Source organism: Juglans microcarpa x Juglans regia, chromosome 2D (assembly GCF_004785595.1).
Source record: "Juglans microcarpa x Juglans regia isolate MS1-56 chromosome 2D, Jm3101_v1.0, whole genome shotgun sequence".
NCBI classification, from domain to species: domain Eukaryota; kingdom Viridiplantae; phylum Streptophyta; class Magnoliopsida; order Fagales; family Juglandaceae; genus Juglans; species Juglans microcarpa x Juglans regia.
In genome coordinates, this window is record NC_054596.1 from 1,735,686 (window position 1) to 1,754,906 (window position 19,221).

At 35.5% G+C, this 19,221-nt stretch overlaps 2 protein-coding genes across 2 annotated transcripts; both read left to right on the forward strand.

Moving 5' to 3' along the window:
* The first annotated feature begins 5,679 nt into the window (after positions 1–5,679).
* LOC121249728 (probable WRKY transcription factor 3) lies at positions 5,680–9,933 on the forward strand. Its single transcript, XM_041148504.1, has 4 exons — positions 5,680–6,417; positions 7,359–8,074; positions 8,178–8,336; positions 9,335–9,933. Exons 1-4 carry the CDS (start codon positions 6,004–6,006, stop codon positions 9,603–9,605), a joined length of 1,560 nt encoding a protein of 519 aa, XP_041004438.1. The 5' UTR covers positions 5,680–6,003; the 3' UTR covers positions 9,606–9,933.
* A 1,082-nt stretch (positions 9,934–11,015) lies between these two features.
* LOC121249726 (protein IMPAIRED IN BABA-INDUCED STERILITY 1-like) lies at positions 11,016–18,312 on the forward strand. The gene is made up of 10 exons (XM_041148497.1): positions 11,016–11,509; positions 11,542–12,039; positions 14,414–14,698; positions 14,821–15,138; positions 15,673–15,900; positions 16,179–16,276; positions 16,752–16,860; positions 16,950–17,447; positions 17,657–17,789; positions 18,020–18,312. The coding sequence occupies exons 2-10, from the start codon at positions 11,614–11,616 to the stop codon at positions 18,022–18,024; spliced, it is 2,100 nt and encodes a 699-aa protein (XP_041004431.1). The 5' UTR covers positions 11,016–11,509; positions 11,542–11,613; the 3' UTR covers positions 18,025–18,312.
* Positions 18,313–19,221: the final 909 nt, after the last annotated feature.

Below are 19,221 nucleotides of genomic sequence, written 5' to 3' on the forward strand. Positions count from 1 at the left end.
CAAATAGTAATGGATTAATGGTTAATCCATAAAACATTGAATAAGTTTTTAGTGTAGACAAGTCCTCAACTACCAATTACTAACATGGAAAGATTTGAAAACTGCAAATTTAACCGCCAACAACTTTCCCAAATAACAAATAATCACCATTTTATATTGCTTGATTTGTTGCAAATTTCCTAGCTGAATGATACCAAAGTCTAAAATTCTGAGCTTGATATGATGATGGTGGTTAACGCATTCGTAAATGAAAAGGGATCTGGCTATTTTTTTGGTGTCCAACATAGAGAGTTGGAAACTAAAGTGAAAATATTTCATTCAAATTGGGCTTCAAAAAAGGAATCTAGCACCATAGGTAATTGAATAAGATTATGTTTTTCCTAAAACAGTAGTGTTACATGCAGTCGTGGAGTACGCAAGTGTCGTGCAGTCGCTTTAAAAAAGAGTGTGATTTGTTATTAAAAAATTAATTTTTTTATGTAGTTTCGTATTTTTTCACTTTTTTCAAAATGATTACGCGACGTTTAATGCACTCACAATTCTAACTATCATTTCTCTATAGTGAAGATAAGAGTAGATGGCCAAGTTTTGGATGAGTTGGTAAGTAAAATTGAGTTTAATTTGTTTTGGAAACTATGTGGGTCATGTCTTCTGACATGCATGCCATTTGGTGCAAAGACCAACGCCTTTAATATCACTGCAGATAAACGTAGTTGTTGATCTTACTCATTTAATCAACGTATGATCCTATTGGCTTAATCATCTTTTACAATATAGCCTATACATAAAACAACCCCCAAACACTTCAATTCAAGATACGATTATGGGCCAGAATGGGCAGAGTACAAGATTAAAGAAACCAACATGGTCGCTATAGACAAATATCAACGGGTGAGTATTATTGCCCTCCATACATTTTGAGTTTATTTATCTTCTTTTGTCTATGGAAAAAATAGGTTTTTATTATTCCATTTTTGTTTTGTTGAATATCCATTGCAACTAGACTGCATATCGGTTATTTCCCAAAGAAGAGGGCATTCGCTCTGAGATATCAGACAACTGGAATGTTAAAAACGTTTTAAGACAATGGGTTTTACTGGATAATGACATTGTTCAAGAATCACCAAAGCAAGTTATTTTTTCTTAGGATTTTCTTCATGCATTGCTGATGATTAATAAGGGACTATGCGGTAATACTAATCATGTGTTGTAAAGCATTGTGCATATATAAATAAAAGAGTGGCATTGACCATTTATGAATGGAACTAATGCTACATCTAATGTATAATTATCTACAGAGTTTCATGTGACTGTGTTTGAATAGTTATAGTCATTAAACGATATATTACCTCGCTGAGAGACAGCCAATATTTTATGGATCAACTAGAATTGGCTATTGGAAACTCTCGATTTATTGACATCAGGTCATCTACGGCTCATATAAATCGGATTGGGGCCTAGGGAACCACTCTACATTATTGGCACTGCTAATTAAGTCACACGTCACAATTATGAAGTCAACATAGAGCCACATCACATTAAAAAAAGTCTGACAGCAGACACCAAAAGAGAAGCTTAAACTTTGTGAAAAAAAACTATCTGCACCCTCCCCATACGCGACATAATAGCAAAATCCAGGTATCTAAAAACTCTTAATGATTCTTAGACTCATACTTATTTACTACACTCTATAAATATTTACTAATTTAGGCATAAGAGGTTACTCGACTCCGAGGCTGCCCTCTCAAAATTATAATATTTTCTACCTTGTGCAGGGCTTGCTTTCAAAGACTTAAGTTGTTGAAATTTAGTCTAAAAGTATACGAAACAAGACAGTAAATGCATATTCATCAACTTGCTAGGACCGGTCTGCAAATAGCAATGGGTTCGTGGTTTATCCATGAGACATTGAATAAGTTTTTAGTGTAGACAAGTCCTCGACCACCAACCAACAAGTGGAGATTTGAAAACTGCAAACTTAACCAACAACTTCCGAGTTTGTTTTTTTAATGTCTTCTTGTTCTTTCTTTTTGTATTTTTTAAAAGAACAGTAGTTCATAAAAAAATTGAGAAATGATGCAATATTTAATTATTTAGTACATTTAGGAATTAAGTCATGACTTAGGTTTAAATGTAACACATATGTCCCTATAAAATCGCTGAAAAGAAAATCCATACACAACAGAAGCGTTCACACAAACAATCACTTAAAAAAACTAATTACTAATTAAAATAATGATAGGACATTATTTAAAAATAAAATAAAATCAAGAGACTCATATAAATAGAGCAAAAGAATGAGATCGGAAATGAGTATTTTTTTATGAAAAATTTTATACACCACATTATTATTATATTTTTATTTTACTATATAAAATATGATATATTTATTATTATTAAATAAATTTTTATTTATTTAATAATAATAAATATATCATATTTTATATAATATAATAAAAATAAAATGGTGGTATAATACGTAGCATTACTTTTTTTTATATATCCTGATCAAACAGATGGAGATGGACGCACTCTTCTCTCTAAATATCTTTTCTAGTCAAGCACCTATCATTGGTGACGTGGTTTCAAGTTTAGTGTTTACCTTCTTATTATTATTATTATTATTTATATTTCCAAAAATTCTACGCACAGTTTTAGGGTGAGTACATTATTTTGTATACTTATTTTAAAAAATTATTTTTTTATATAAATTCTAAATTTATCTACTTCTTCTCTAAAAAAAATATGCGAGATTTAGGTTCCATTTAGATTTAAAAAATATTTCATTTCATTTCATTTCATCTCATCATTATAAATTTTTCAAATTTATACACAAAATATAATAAAAATTCAATTTTTTTAAGGTATCGTTTGGATTCAAGGATGAGTTGAGATGAATTGAGATCGATTATGAATAATAATGAGATGAGTTGTGAATATTAATGAGATTTGTGAATTAAAATTGATAAATAATAATGAATAATAGTGAGATGAGTTGAAATGAGTTTTAAAACAATAATAATATTAAAAATAAATTTTTTTTAACTCTTATTTTTTTATCTAAAATCATCTCTTCTTATTTTTGAATCTAAATCAGTCATATATATTTTGAAATTATAAATATATTTATCTTATATTTTTGTTGAGGGTGGGCTGTATATATTCATAAATTATAAATTGCCCTTGGGGTCAATAAATAAGTGGGTACGAAGGGAAACATTAATGTAGGCCTGAAAAGGGGTGACCGGACCCATTACAATTTAAAATTTAAATTGATGTAAGTTTGGGGTGAGCGACGTACACGGCACCAGCGCGTAATGCAGTCGTGTCCTTTCGCTATTGGTTCAAGTGGATTTGTTAAAGTTGTGGTTTGTAGTTTGTCCACGCACGTGTACTCGTTGTTATCCAGTCTCCGTTCAGTGCATCCACGTACTTTTCCCCCCTCTTCTCAACTTGCCGCCATGTCTCTCTCTTCCAGCTTGCACTTAGCTTACGATAATATTTAAAAAATATTAAAAATATTTATAAATAATAGTAAAAAAATAATAATAGAATAATAAATAGTAAGTAAAAAATAATAAATAGTAAAAAAATAGATAAAAAATAATAATAAAATAAAAAATAGTAATAATAGTATTTGAGATACTCTTAGTACCCAAACGTAATCTTAATGACAATTTTTTTCTTCTTTATTTTTTTTCAAATATAACCACCCTAAATTTAATTTATAAAATGTGGATTTGAAAAGTATTAATAGAAAAACAATATTTAGATTTAAAAGAAAATAATCTCATTGTAAAAGATTAGAGATGCATTCTAACAATTTATAGATAATCTTTTAATATTTTATAGTTATGAAAAATTTTACTCATCATCTTTATACAATACACTATACATAATTTTTTAATTTTTTTTCCTCTTATCAAATGTGTGATGTATAGATGATGAGTAGAATAACTCAATTAGTTTAAAAAGAATAAAACTAAAAAAATTAAAAATAAACGTTGTATATGATGTGTGGGATAATGAGTACCAAAACTCTTATACTTACACGTTAGTGTGTACATTTCTTACGTCGTTAATATAATAATATTAAATTTCTAAGATCAAAATCTTATATATTTTTTTATTGTAACTCAAATTCTACCATGTTATGAATATTGTGATATACATTCTTGCTTGCAAATAAAAATTTTGCTTTTAAATAAGAATATGTGATTAATACTTTTGCAAACAGTTGGAGTGTATTTGTTCTTTTACTACTATTAAGTATTAGCATGATAATGATTTGATTCACCATCACTAGCAAAGAAAGAGAGCAATCACGAGAAAGAACATGGCCCATTAAAATCCATCACAAGAAAAGGAACCAAATCCCATTACAAAACCGCTTGAAAAACATAGTTTGCTAAACCAGAAAGGAGACACGTACACAAATAGTAAAGGTGTTAAAATATTCAATGTGTCTTACAATATTTAATATTGTTTAAGACTTTGCACAACATATACTATACGTAAGTATCCAATTATTATATTTATATATCTCTCAACACGATAAAATTGAAAAGAATATCAACATGCCTACAAAATATGAAGAGTAGAATTATTCTATTATCAAGTTGGTGTGCACACAATTCACATAATTTAAATGATAAGATTTAATTTGTAAAATTTAAATTTTAAAATTTACATTACCAATAAATAATGTCATGTAAGCACTTATTAATTATGTTTTACACACTAGTTTAGGTCTGGTTTGGATAACAAGAGCCTTCGATCCCATCTCATCTTAATATCTAAACACCATAAACACAAACATTTTTCAATTTCAAATTTTTAACTTTTTATCTAATCATTACTTAATCATTGTAATTTTTCTAAATTTTCAAACAAAATACAAAAAATAATTCAACTTTTTTAAATATAAAAAAAATTATATTCTAACGATATTTTAACTTTATAAATTTTTATTCAACTTTTTCTCTCTCATTTATCAAAATTTCATAAAATATCTTAATTCAAATAATTCTACTACTATTTATAAATTATTTTATTACTATTTACAAATCATCTTATCTCATATCGCTATCTAAATTATGCCTAAAAATCAGGATGAACACATTCACGATTCAACTAATATACTTTTGTTGACATCCAAAGAGGAGAAAAAATAATAACTATAGATCCCTTAGAGGTTTCAAATTGGTTGAAATTAACGATTTGCAAAATTTTTTTAAAAGAAAAGAAAAGAGAGAGAGAGAATATAAACTTTTGAGACTTGAGACAGGAGGGAAGCACGTGTTTGAGATGGGAAAAGGTTGTCCATTTCGTCAAAGTGCCGGTCACGATGGGCAACAAAGTCAAATTAAAAAAGGCCACGTATGCTCACATGTCATCCGGACGCAATTTAGAGGTAATTTATACATATTTTAAAGCTAAAATAATAAGAAGCGAAAATAATAATAATAAAACTATAGTTTCAAAGACAACATTAAAACTGAGTAACAAAAGAGATTCATCATTCAGGGAAATAATAATAATAATAAAAAAATGATCTGAAAAAAATTTGATGTTTATTTGTTTTTCAATGGGCAACTGAAAAAGAAATAAAGAAATAAAAAAAATGGTCGATGTCGGATTCTTGTAGTAGTCTCGAGACTTTCGACGGGAATGAAAACGAAATTTGAAGATAACAAAAACGACATAATTACTCCATTTTTTCTTTCTTTCTTTCTATTATTTGGTAAATTGATTATAGCCCATTTGTCACCAGCGCGCAACAAAGAAAAACCAAAGTAGTTGCAGTCATCTATCGAGAGAGAGAGAGAGAGAGAGAGGTTGCTTAGACAGAAAGGGAGAGTTAGAGGGAATTTAACGCTGCGAGATCATTGCACAGAGCGAGTTAGAGTCGGTTTGAGATTTGCAGAGAGAGAGAGAGAGAGACGGAGAGTTAGGAGTAGATTTTGATTCACGCACAACATAGAGAGGGAGGGGGGAGGGACTATGGCGAAGAAGGAAGTTTCTGCAACAGTCTCTTCGGCGCCAGCACCACTACGTCCTACAATAACGCTCCCATCACGTCCATCCTTGGAGACCTTCTTCACCGGTGGTCCAGGAGCCAGCCCCGGTCCCATGACTCTGGTCTCCAGCTTCTTCTCTGATAACTATCCGGACGCTGAGTGCCGTTCCTTCTCTCAGCTCCTCGCCGGAGCCATGGCCTCTCCGCTCGCCAGGCCCAACTTCTATACCGACAATTCCGCTGGTAATTCGGCCAAGGAACCTGGTACTGATACGCCTTCTGGGTTTAAGCAGAGTAGGCCAATGAATTTGGTGGTTGCGCGGTCGCCAATGTTCACAATTCCACCTGGGTTGAGCCCCTCTGGCTTGCTTAACTCGCCAGGGTTCTTTTCGCCGCTGGTAATTTCAACCTATTCTCCTGAATTATTCTTGGGTTTGTCCCGTATTTTCTTTAATTTGGTATTAATTTGATGGTTTCTGAAACTAGGAAAGTGAATTTTAAGGAGTTGCATGATGCTTGTTTTGTTTGGAGTATTGTGTCGAGGCTGAGTGCTAAGGATAAGATGCGGGTGGCTGTGGATGTTGTCTCTTAGGAATATGTATTTGAGTTCAAGAACTGTATTATATGTAATGCAGTTTATTGAGATATGTACTCCTCGAGGGAATTAAAGTTTGACACGCTGGTGGTGAAGGGATGTGATGGGGTTTGGATAGATGCAAATCTTGCTTACTGACGATGTTAAGAACATCGATAAATTCAAGTTCTGTGTGGCAAACAAAAGGCCCTTAGATTATGTCATTTATTCCTACCTGTAAAATCCAAGATATCAAGCCTGGAACCAAACAAGCATATAGGTTTCCAGAATCTTGGACTTGATTTCCACTGTTTCTTTAATCAAGGTTTGGTTCAGCTTGTGGTGCTTACAGTAAACACATTGAGAACAAATTTTCGTGTTATGGCCATCTGAAATGACAAATTAAACTTAAGGAACTATTACTGATGTAAATGAAGTAGTTTAGTGGCTACCTATGCGTTATTGGATTGTTGAAAAATGGAAGTTTCCTTTGGTCCCTATTTTCTTCTAGACAAGTTGGATTTTTTGTTGAGAAGTGAGAACTCTGTGGATGGATTTAGTTGCATCTCGGAGATCTTGCAGTTGAGAACGAAATAATTACCTGAACCATCCCAGTGGATAAAACATTGGCAATATGCCTGCCATCGCAGCATGCGTTCTGCTTGCCCCCCCTATTGTTTAGTGTAACAGTACCTACTAATTTTCTTGAAGGCAGGTGGCCTTTTTGTACCAATTTTCATATTATTGTTCCTCAAAACCATGCAGAGCCCCTTTGGAATGTCCCATCAGCAGGCCTTGGCACAGGTTACAGCTCAAGCTGCATTTGCCCAATCCCAAATTCTAGCTGAATACCAGCCTTCTTCAGTGGCAGCTCCTACAGAGTCACTGACACATAATCCATCCTTTACTCTAAATGAAGCTTCACAACAACACATGGCACCATCCACAGTGGATCCCAGAAGTTCAATGATGGAATCATCAGAGGCCTCTTATCCTGATAGGAAATACCAACCCTCTTCCAGTGCCATTGATAAGCCTGCTGATGATGGCTACAATTGGCGTAAATATGGGCAGAAGCAGGTAAAGGGCAGTGAATGTCCACGAAGCTATTACAAATGTACACATCTGAATTGCCCTGTCAAAAAAAAGGTTGAGCGTTCTCCTAATGGCCAAATAACTGAAATTATCTACAAAGGCCAGCATAATCATGAACTGCCTCTACCCAATAGGCGTGCAAAAGAAGGTGGTGATGTAAATGGAAATATGAATTCTCAGGCTAAACCAAATCTGGATTTGCAAAGTCAAGCTGGAAATTGGAACCCAGCAAGCGATGTGGTGCCAGATCATTCAGTTCCTCAGAGTGATCAGGAATCTACTCAAGCAGGACCCCTTCAGTTACCTGCATCAAGTGACAGTGAGGAGGAAGGTGATGCGGAAGCAAGAGAAGAGGGGGATCTTACGGAGCCAAATCCAAAGAGAAGGCATGTTCCCAATCTAGTACTGTATCTTATCATCCTTTTAAATATGTTTTGGTTTCGTTCTTTTTTTTCTTTAATGTTGAATAATCATTGCCTTGGCGTGCAGGGTCACAGATGCTGTCACATCTGAGATACCTTTCCCACACAAGACTGTCACAGAACCAAAAATCATTGTGCAAACAAGAAGTGAAGTTGATCTTTTAGATGATGGCTACAGGTGGCGCAAGTATGGCCAGAAGGTGGTAAAAGGCAATCCTCATCCAAGGTGATTACATCGTCTACATTTCTATTTATTTGTGTTTTGTTCCGATGATTGCATGGTGCAAGTGGATTCTTAGAATATTGCAATAATTATCTTTCTGAGTTGGCATCGTGAAAACTGCATAAATCAAGCAACATAGTTGCATTGACTTTGGCCCAGATCACTATGCTAAAACTTCGGCTACAAAAAAATATTGGTTTAGGCCACCCTATATGACTTTGATACAGGTGTTACTCTAATACTTCACTTGTGAACATAGATTTTTACTAGAAAGTTGGAAATCCAAGATAAATAAAAAAAGGTATGCTTTTGCCATTTTACACATTTGCTTGCTGTATCTACTGGACATCATAACTATGGCGACACAAATCTGACTCACTGTTTATTATTTCTTAGTTACCCAATACAAAATTTCATCCCCCCACATGTTGGTGTTTGGATCACGAGATAAGAGCATTCACGTGGGTATGAGATATAACCTTCAATTTATCTTGTAGAGAAATTCTCTTAATCATTATGTTTTGTGTCCTAAATACTTGATAAAATGTACCCCATAATAATCGCTATATGAATGAGTCAATATAGAATCTAGATTCTTTTTCATTGTTGCATCAATTTGTGGCTCAAATTTTCAATGCTATCATGTCTGAGATACATGTCAATTTCTGTCTGGGTTTGTATGCCACATTATTGGTTTAACCCCATTTTCTTGCTGAGACGATTATGATAAGCCAATGTTAATTTCTCATTTTGAGATATTGTTTTACCTTCTATATGGTGATTACATTATTAGTGGTGACTTCAATGAACTTTTTTTGTCTCTATTTTTTAATAAAATTTTTTTGATAAGAAAAAAAAAATTATTAAAAAATAGACAAAAAAGTTATATTTTTCATAAATTAAATGCTTAGTTCTGTCAGCCTTGGTGCTAATAATTTTGATCATGGTATTGATGTTTATCTTTTGTGAGAATCATGTTGATGCCCCACAATCTGTAACAGGAGCTATTACAAATGCACTAATTCTGGATGCAATGTCCGTAAACATGTTGAGAGAGCTTCAACAGATCCCAAAGCTGTCGTAACTACATATGAGGGGAAGCACAATCACGATATCCCAGCAGCTAGAAACAACAGCCATAACACAGCCAATAGAATTGCACAGCAGAAGGTGGTGTCTGAGAAACTTTCACTGCTCAAAGATATAGGTTTTGGAAATAATGACCAAAGACCAGTGCCTCTACGGCTAAAAGAAGAGCAAATCACTGTGTAAAGGGCTCTGCCAAAATCTCTTTTGCAGCCATCAGGTCAGCGGTTGATTCCAGTGGACTAACATAGGTACTTCCTGTGTAATTGGCTGACGACACTTCCTGTTTATACTCTCCTCCGCTTGCTTTTGTAAATTGAAATTCAGATTTGATCTCCCATGTGATTTTGTTAACACCTAAAATAGGAGATAACTTGAAGTAGTTACATATGGTTGTAGCTTTCAGTTCCTTGGCTGTTATTGGTCTTGTTTAATTTTCTCACAGGCAATTTGAGGTCCAAGCAAAGAACCATAGTGATATATTTATGTATGGCAGTCAATCTTCCTTCGTGAAGTTCTATTGTTCACTGTGTATAATAAGTTCAGGGATGAGTTTAGGCACAGATAAAACCCCACGTGAAGTTCAGGGATGGAGTTCTGTTGTCCTACACACTTCAGATTGTTTTTTTCTTTTTAATTAATTATTATTTGAAATCATCGATTGGCAAAAAAAAGGTAGATGTTGAAAATATGTTATGTTGGGGAGGACCCAATGGTTACTTATGGATGTTTGAACAGAGTCAATGAACATGAATTTTCACTGTTTATGGATTCCTTTAGAGATTTTCACTTTTGCTTTTGCTTTTGCTTTGTTATTTTTGTTCTTACAAAAGATGAGATTTTCATTAGTTGATGCGTGGTCGTAGCCTTACTTTTCAGTTGAAAAAACAGTAGGAGGGGACGGGAACGTTGCTGGTTTTGGATTCCACTCCAAACCGTCCTAGTACATACAAAAGAAATTGTCATGATCCAGAAAACATGTTATATATATTAAAAATGCTAGTCAATATTTTCATTTCTCGTCTATATTTATATAATATTTTTTAGTTTTCATATTTTTAATATATATATATATATTTATATATTCAGGTTATTTTTTTATATTTTCTAAATTTTTGGTTGGTTTTTAGAATATTTTTAATTTTTATACTACTTGAAAGCTTTTGATTTTTTTTTTTTCCTTCCATGCAACACTCCACGTAAACATATTTAATAAAATTATTGGAAGGTTATCAAAAGAGTAATAACATGTTCACTAAATATTTTGAGTCAGAAATGACATCAGTACGCGCAAAATAACTCGTGCAGAGTAGTAATTTTGTGAGGTTGAAATCACGAGAAGTAAAATATTAAGAGCCTCGTTGTTTTCGCAAATCATGTTATCTTTATTTCAATTAAGTATTATAATTTTTTTAAATTTTTATATAAAATATAATAAATAATTTATTTTTTTAAAATTTTAAAATAAAAATAATATTTTATTCATACTTATAAACAAATCAATTCTAAAATTAAAACATATAAATAAATTTGTTCAAATTATTTTAATATAGAAATCACAAAAAATATAAATAAACATGATTGTTGAAAGCCTGATCCACAACACGAGAGGTTGTAGTGGAGCTGTAGCCTGTAGGGCAGTTAGGGTTGAGACCGCCACACTCACCCTGTAGGCCTCTCTCTCTCTCTCTGCAAACAAAAGCAAGCAACCAACGGAAAACAATGACAGAGCTTCCAAACGGTTACATTTCACCTTTTTCCTTCTTTTGCAAAGCCAGGAAAGAAACACACACCCATACATACATCCCATCCATACTCCCCAAGGAAAATATGTGCCAATTCGGACCTACGACTCTCTCTCTCTCTTCCTTGGCTTTCGGACCGTTTGTCCCAGGAAGACCACCCAATTCTCCAATCCTCCCGCAGATCTCGCGGAGACCCAGAAAATAAACGATAATATCAGCCTAAAAGACTAACAGCAAAGCGAAGTTTAGGATTGGGCTGTCTTTCGGGGGTTTAAGCCAGCAACCCCATTTCTCTCTTGACTGCCAGGAGGGGAGGGAAGAATACAGATAGAGACACACACACAGGAGAGAGAGAGAGAGAGAGAGAGAGAGAGAGAGAGAGAGGATGCAATCTCATTCATAAACGTATGTGAGGGACATCTGGAATTCTCCCGCTCGATCCATGCTGAATGGGTTGCTTTAGCTCCAAGCATGCGGCGGGGGCTGCTTCGTCCTCTGTTTTCGTCCACCCGGCTGACAACAACAATGGCTCCGCTATTATTCTGGAGCCACACTTGTTGAAGAAGAACCGATCCGGAAAGTTCGATTTGGATAGTAATCACGATAGTAAAAGTACTAAGGAGAAGAGGTCCCCGGATCGTGGCCGTGACCTCAAGAAGTCCAGGAAGGAGAGCTCTCATTCCCATTCCCTCTCCCATTCTCATTTGCATTCCAACACCAAAGGCTCGTTCAGCTTCAAGATCGGGTTCTCCCAAAGGTACGTTCAGGCAGAACAAACCGCCGCCGGCTGGCCCACCTGGCTCAGCTCTGTCGCCGGCGATGCAATCATTGGTTGGGTCCCTCTCAGAGCAGATTCTTTTGAGAAATTGGAGAAGGTAAGCATGGTCATTTTGTTTCTTCATTCGTTTACAAACTTCAACATCTCCTTTCTAGGTTTTTTTTTATACGCTGGTGTCCAATTCATTCTTCTTGTTTGTTCGTGTCAGACCTTGATCTGAGAATTGAAAGTAGTATCTACTAAACATACGGGGAAGAACGTAAGGGTAGCCTGTTAGGGACCTCTTGTGTTTATTTTATCCATTTGCTACCTTATATTAATTATTATATGACGAGAAAGAAATACAATGCCGTGTACCATAATAACATAAGGTTTTCAAGAGTTGCCAATTAAAAAAAAAAAGGTTTTCAAGAGTGGTTCTCCTAGGGCAAGTGTGCGGATTTGTATGTGTTTGAAGAGAAAGTGATTGTTGATGCTGGAAAAATGGCACAACAGGTCAGGAGAGGAAGAGTTATTCCCGGCCCACTGGTCGACTTGGGCCTTGATCGATGTTGTTTAGAGGCCTTGGCAGTGTTCCGGTACGACTATACGGTGTCGATGTGTACATCCATGACGGTGAATAAAAAACAAGTACAGAGAAAATAAGAGAAATGAACACACAGATTTACGTGATTCGGCATATTGCTTACGTCCTCGGGCATTTGAGGAGGGAAAATCCACTGTAATATACTTGTTTACAGTCTCTCATGGCCTCTCATTTCTCACTGTACAAAGAAAGCTGAAGATCTTCTTGTTGGAGAAGAAGTCTTCCTCGAGAGGTTGAAAAAGAAGAAGAAGAAGAAGAAGAAGAAAAAGAGATCGTCTGTTGGTCATCTGGCCCTTTACTTTTATCTGACCCTCGACTGCGCGTGCTTGCCTGCCAGGAGGTGACTGGTCCCGTTGCGTGTCTGAGCATGTTTCTCACTTTTTTCTGACACCCTTCTCTTAACCTCCTGACCCATGGTCCTCTCTTGTCTCCCACTCCCCTCCTATCTATTTTGTCCTCTAGTTTGGCCTGATGGGGCTGGGTCTAGCCATGGGCTGTATATTTTATCCCCCACAGGGAGGAAGATGGTAATGCTTATATGAATACCTATCAGATCACATAGAAGAAACAAGCTGTATGCTAGAAATTTCGGTCTTATATCTTGAATTCCATTTCAACAAGCATTTTTAGCGAAACCAAGAGACAGCGATTCCTGACAGGGCCTTCTCGCTTTGAGAAGATGTGGATGGTGGACTGGTACAAGCTGAAGGTTATGGAAAACGGACAAGAACTGGAAGGCCATTTGGGGATGGATGATTCGGAGAGATGATACCTCATGCTTGAACCAAAGCATTTGAATTGATTGATTGATCATGTGATCCATTTGGATATGTAAAATAGAATATCGAGATAGTTCTAAAGATAATAAAATAAAATTCATTATTAATGTCAACTACAGGAACCACGCACTGTCCTAATTTCTAACATAGTGGACTGAAAGGGGGGTGAAACCCATCTTTTGGAGGGTTTTCTTTGGCAACCAAGAATATATAAAAATGAATAACAGTTACAAACGGCGGGGGACCTGTCCCCTAAAAACGTTTTGATGCAGCTAATATAGAGCAAAAAGTTGAAAGTAGATAGTTTAAGAAATAGTTCGTCGAGTTGGTCCCATATGGCATATTTCTTGGACGGATGCCAAGAAAGGATCACCCCATGGCGATTTTTGAGGCAGTCTAGACTCTAGAGTTGGACTGCAGTAAGGTGAGCTTTATAGAAGACCAAATTAGACCCTTTCTATAAGGGTATAATTGATATTTGATTACTTAGCTTAGGAAAAGTTTCATGGCACATCCTTTGACTATTATGTAGAAAGAATTTAAGGATTTTTTTTTTTTTTTTTTTTTTTTTTTTTTTTTTTTATGAATAAGAAAATTTTATTAAGACAAGTAAAAAGGCCAAGCCCAAGTACATAGGAAGTATACAAATGTTGAAACCTAGTTACAAGCCAGGAACTAGAAAAGAAACAAAGAATTTAAGGAATTTTCCATGAGCATTACCTTGGGATGAGCCTCAAATAACAGGCTCAAATAGGATCCTCCTTTTTAAACAATAAGAACCTTAATTGGACTTGGAGTCTTTCCTGAATGTGAACCTTGGCCAGTTGAAATACTGGATATCAGTTTCTGGATGGTAGGAACCTCTGCCTATCTGGTTCAATGTGCAGATATCCGACAACTACATCTAGGCTTAAAATCTTTCAAGGAGTTTTCTGTTTTATAATTTATTGCCTATCTGGGGCTCAATGCATTTCCTTTTGATTGCTTCACTCTTTAATATTTTTCTTCTATTGTTGTACTAGGTGTTTTCTTGGCCATATATTACTAAATTCCTGGCTTCCAGTTTTTTATAAAAGTTTTTTTCCCTCTTCTTTCCATTTGTATAGATTGGACAAGGTACATACAGCAGTGTATTTCGAGCACGTGAAGTTGAAACTGGGAGAATGGTTGCCCTGAAGAAGGTTCGAGTTGACAATTTTCAGCCAGAGAGCATAAGGTTTATGGCTCGAGAAATAATGATCCTCCGCCGGCTGGACCATCCAAATATCGTAAAGTTGGAGGGGCTTATTACCTCTCGGTTATCAAGTAGCATATACCTTGTATTTGAGTACATGGAACATGATCTATCGGGATTGATATCCAGCCCTGACGTTAAATTTAGTGAAGCACAGGTTTGTTATCGAGATATTATATTGTTGTAAAATGCAAAAGCTATAAAAAGTTGTGTTTTTTGCTTGTCTCCTTCACCTTTTTCCTCCGGAAGTTAAATGAGTTTAGGCTGACTTCTCTGTAGGTCAAGTGTTATATGACACAGCTATTATGTGGAATTGAGCACTGCCACCTACGAGGTATAATGCATCGAGACATTAAAGCATCCAATATCTTGGTAAACAACGAAGGAATTCTGAAACTGGGGGATTTTGGACTTGCAAATATCATTAGCCCAAAGAATAGGCAACCACTTACCAGTCGTGTGGTTACTTTATGGTATCGTCCTCCTGAACTTTTGATGGGGTCGACGGATTATGGAGTATCAGTGGATCTCTGGAGTGTGGGCTGTGTATTTGCAGAACTTCTTATTGGAAAGCCTATCCTTAAAGGGAGAACTGAGGTGATATCACACTAGTGAAATGAATTTGTTTCCATATCCACACGATTCATAACTGTTTTCAATAATCTAATAGCTCATGGCAAGAGTCTAATCGGACTTTGATGAAGAGTAGTAGATGTGTAGTGTCTTCTCCATTTTCACTTTGTATCAGACTTGGTCTCTTGAATATACCTAATGACTAATTTTAAATTCCCTGTACACATGTAGAAGAGTTTTGAAGTAAACAAAGAACTCCCTGTAACACGTGAAACTTTTCCACTCTATACCCCCATTATCACTATGGTATTCAAAATTTCGAGATACCTCATTGCTTGTATACACATATGGTAATATTTTATGATCTAATTTCATTGATCTTGCAGTGAACTATAAATATTTCTTGACTTGGAGATAAACCTTGAGACTGGCTTTTTAGCATCATAAAGGAATAAAGAGAACTTGAGAATTGCAATCAGTTGACTTGTTGATTGGCTTATGTTAAAACATTTTTTTATATAGTAGTTACTTTGACGAGTGTTCCTCTCCAATCTGCAGGTTGAGCAATTACACAAAATTTTCAAGCTTTGTGGTTCTCCACCTGATGAGTTTTGGAAGAAGTCTGAACTTCCTCATGCAGCTATGTTTAAACCTCTGCATAATTATGAAAGTTCAATTGGGGAGAAGTGTAAAGATTTTCCAACAACTGCTGTGAAGCTTATTGAAACTCTGCTTTCCATAGAACCTCAAAAGCGTGGGACTGCATCCTCTGCCCTTATGTCTGAGGTGACTTTTACCAAAAGTAGTCTCTGTAAGGTTCTTCTAAGTAAATTTCGATGATTGCAATTTTAACCCATTTTAGGGCATTGCTGTTATGTGGTCTCTTGAGTTAGCTTTTGGTAGTTGTTTGTACACAGTATTTCCTTAATACACCTATAAATTAACTAGTTCCGAGAATTCTCATTTATCATATGGTGGAAAGTGGTTATTTCCAATAAAACCTTAACTGTTTTTTTAGCTTGGACTGTCTGATTTGATGTCTATGCCATTCTCCTATTTTTCAGTATTTCAACACACAGCCTTTTGCATGTGATCCATCAAGCTTACCAAAGTATCCCCCAAGCAAGGAAATTGATGCTAAAAATCGTGAGGATGGAAGAAGGTATTTTTTTTTTTAAAAAAAAAAAAAAACTTAATTATGTATACTGCTTATGCAGCTTTGATTTGAATTGCTTTCGCACTTTTTAGGCAAATTCTTGGAGCTGCTTGAAACTAATTTAAGTCTATCTTATATATCATTAGAACTAGTTTATGGGGTCCTGTTCAGTAGTTAATCCTTATTTCTATATGCAATGCAGCCATAATGCTTAGAACTAATTTTTTTTTTTTCTGAAAAAGACTTGGTCCTTGATTATGGAACAAAAATGAAAATCCCGTCTTTATAATCTAGTGAACTTATCATGATTGAGTACTTACAAAATCAAAGAGGCCTAAATTGCTAGATGAAATCAGGGTTTGAGTCTATGAGCCATGCTATTATGTCAATCTGGATAGTTGGATATGCGCGGTGTGGCTACCTTCCAAGTAAATGTTTTATGTTTACAGCATAAGTTTCTGAGTAGCCATTGTACTTACAGGAAAAAGTCTGGTGCTAAAGTGCGAGAGCCTGCAGCATCGAGAAAGCCTAGAAGACCCCGTAAAACTTTGCAAGAAACAAACTGTATCAGTAAATTAGCGCCAAAAGAGGTCTCTTTATGTGTGTGTTATGTGTGTGTGATGAGTGGGTGGTTAACTGAAGAAAAGTACTTTTAACATTTTGTTTGTCCTTTATACAGAAAATGCAAGATTCTACTCAACTTGCGGATAGCAATAATGACATTTATGCACATACTCCTAATGGAAAAGATGGTTTTGTGCGTAGAGCACCACTAAAGCTATCATTTGATACACAGTCAGAGACATCCCAAGTGATGGATGCATCTCAAGGAGACAGTACATTTTCAGGCCCAACAGAAGTCTCGGCGTCAAGCGGCTTTGCATGGGCAAAAAGGCAAAAGGCGGATGCTGCATCCACAATATCAGATGGATCAAAAAGCAAAATTAGTGCGTTAGATCCATCCTTTGCAAAATCGTCTTACATAACCAAAAAAGAGAGTGATCTCTTGAGCAGGGTTCTTTTCAATTCGATTGAGACTGCCAAGCATGAAATGAAGAAGCAGCAACACCAACTTGATAGGCCAGATTCTTCCGAAGCATCTGACGCATTTCATTCTCCTGATGTATCGATGACATTTAGACAAAAGGAAGAAACAGGTGCTTTGACAAACAATGCGGTAAGGCTCCAATTCTACAAAAGCAAAATCTGTGTACTTAACTAACATCAGTTCTTTGGGTTGGTTTTAAAGTTGGAACCCGATCTTTAATTTGCTATTGCTTTAAAAAAAGCAAGATACGTTTCAAATTTGTGTAGAACTCATTCATCCTATTTTAATTTTCTTCACGTGTTGGGCTGAAACTAGTTACTCTTCTAACGATGTACTAGGGTTATAAAAGCAGAGGTGAGCATATTGAATTCTCAGGACCGTTGTTATCCCAACCAAGTAAATTTGACGAACTTCTGCAAAAGAATGAAAGTCACATACGGCAAGCAGATCGCAGATCAAGGTTCGAAAGAGGTACTGGCAAATTAACTTCCACTTTTGCTATATAACATCAGTTAATCAAGATAGCCGCTGTCTTTATCTTCTGTTAGACTCTACCATATCGATTAGAGACTTTGCTAGAGATAACCTAAATTTGTTCACATCAAGCATGCTCTAAGGTAGCAAAGACCAAGAGACCAAGAGTCACTAAGAGATATGTTCAATTGCATCAATAAATACTTGATTTTAACTTGCTTTTACAGATTGATGATGGAAGGTTTCTAGGGTTCAGAGATGACAATGCTTGTGTTGTGGACTTCCAAGCGAATGCTGGAGTCATCTCCATGAGTGAGCCCTCCATCAGTGCTTCCAACACCTCTTACAAGCTCAAATTGCTAAATCTTGCTGACACGGTGCTACCTCGCTTCAGTTTCAAACCCAAATGATGTGCTCATACCCCTTGTATCATTTAACAGTGTTTCCATTCTATGCCAAAAGAAAAACAGGACACGTGCCTTGACGGTGTAGGAATGCATGTTTTGCGGTTTGGATTTAAGAATCACTCCAACTCATCTCATCTAATCATTACAACTTTTTTAAATTTTTATACAAAATATAATAAACAATTTAACTTTTTCAAATATCAAAATAATAATAATATTTTATTCAATTTTTAACTTTCATCTCATCTCAATTTACTATTCAAACTGCACCTCAAAGTTCAAACGCCCAATTTGAACCCTTATTTCGTTTTGTTTTTTACATTTTTTGGGTGGGAGAAATACCAAAGTTTAAAAGAAAGCTGGGCTAGCCTCTATTTAGCCCGTACTAAGCTCAACTAGTTGATAAATTGTTGAAAACTTGAACCCACCTGAACACTTTGGGCCCATATGAACCCAAATTGGCAATGGCATCCGCGATCCAAAACCAAAATGTCAATCCTAACAACTGAAAATGCTGAAATAAATAGTGACTCCGTTGCAGGACGATACAAGGAACGTGTATAATCTGGGTAGTGGTCGATAGGGTTGAAAACCGATGTATTCGATGCGGTTTCGGTCCAAAACCAATGTTGCACCGACAGTATTTGGAAAGCAACTGGCTGATTGGGGGGAGAAAATTGGCGTCTTTGATGTTGGCTTGAGTTAGTGCAGTTTGTCGGTCTACTATCGATGTTGTTGTAAAGGAGGAGATGAGCAGCGGGTTGTGAAGTTGCAGTTGCAAAAGGAAGAAGAAGATGTAGGAAGAAGAAGAAAAAGAAGAAGAATGCGGGTTTATTAAAATCAAAGTGAAATGGCGTAGTTTTGTATACATTTAATATAAAATGTATATATATATATATATGAACGATCGGTTCAATGGTTTAGGTTTGGTTCAGATTGAAACTGAACCCACGGGCATCGATTTTCTTGATTTTATATCGCCGACCGACCGTTTCTTTGCCGGTTTCATCCGGTTTTGGACT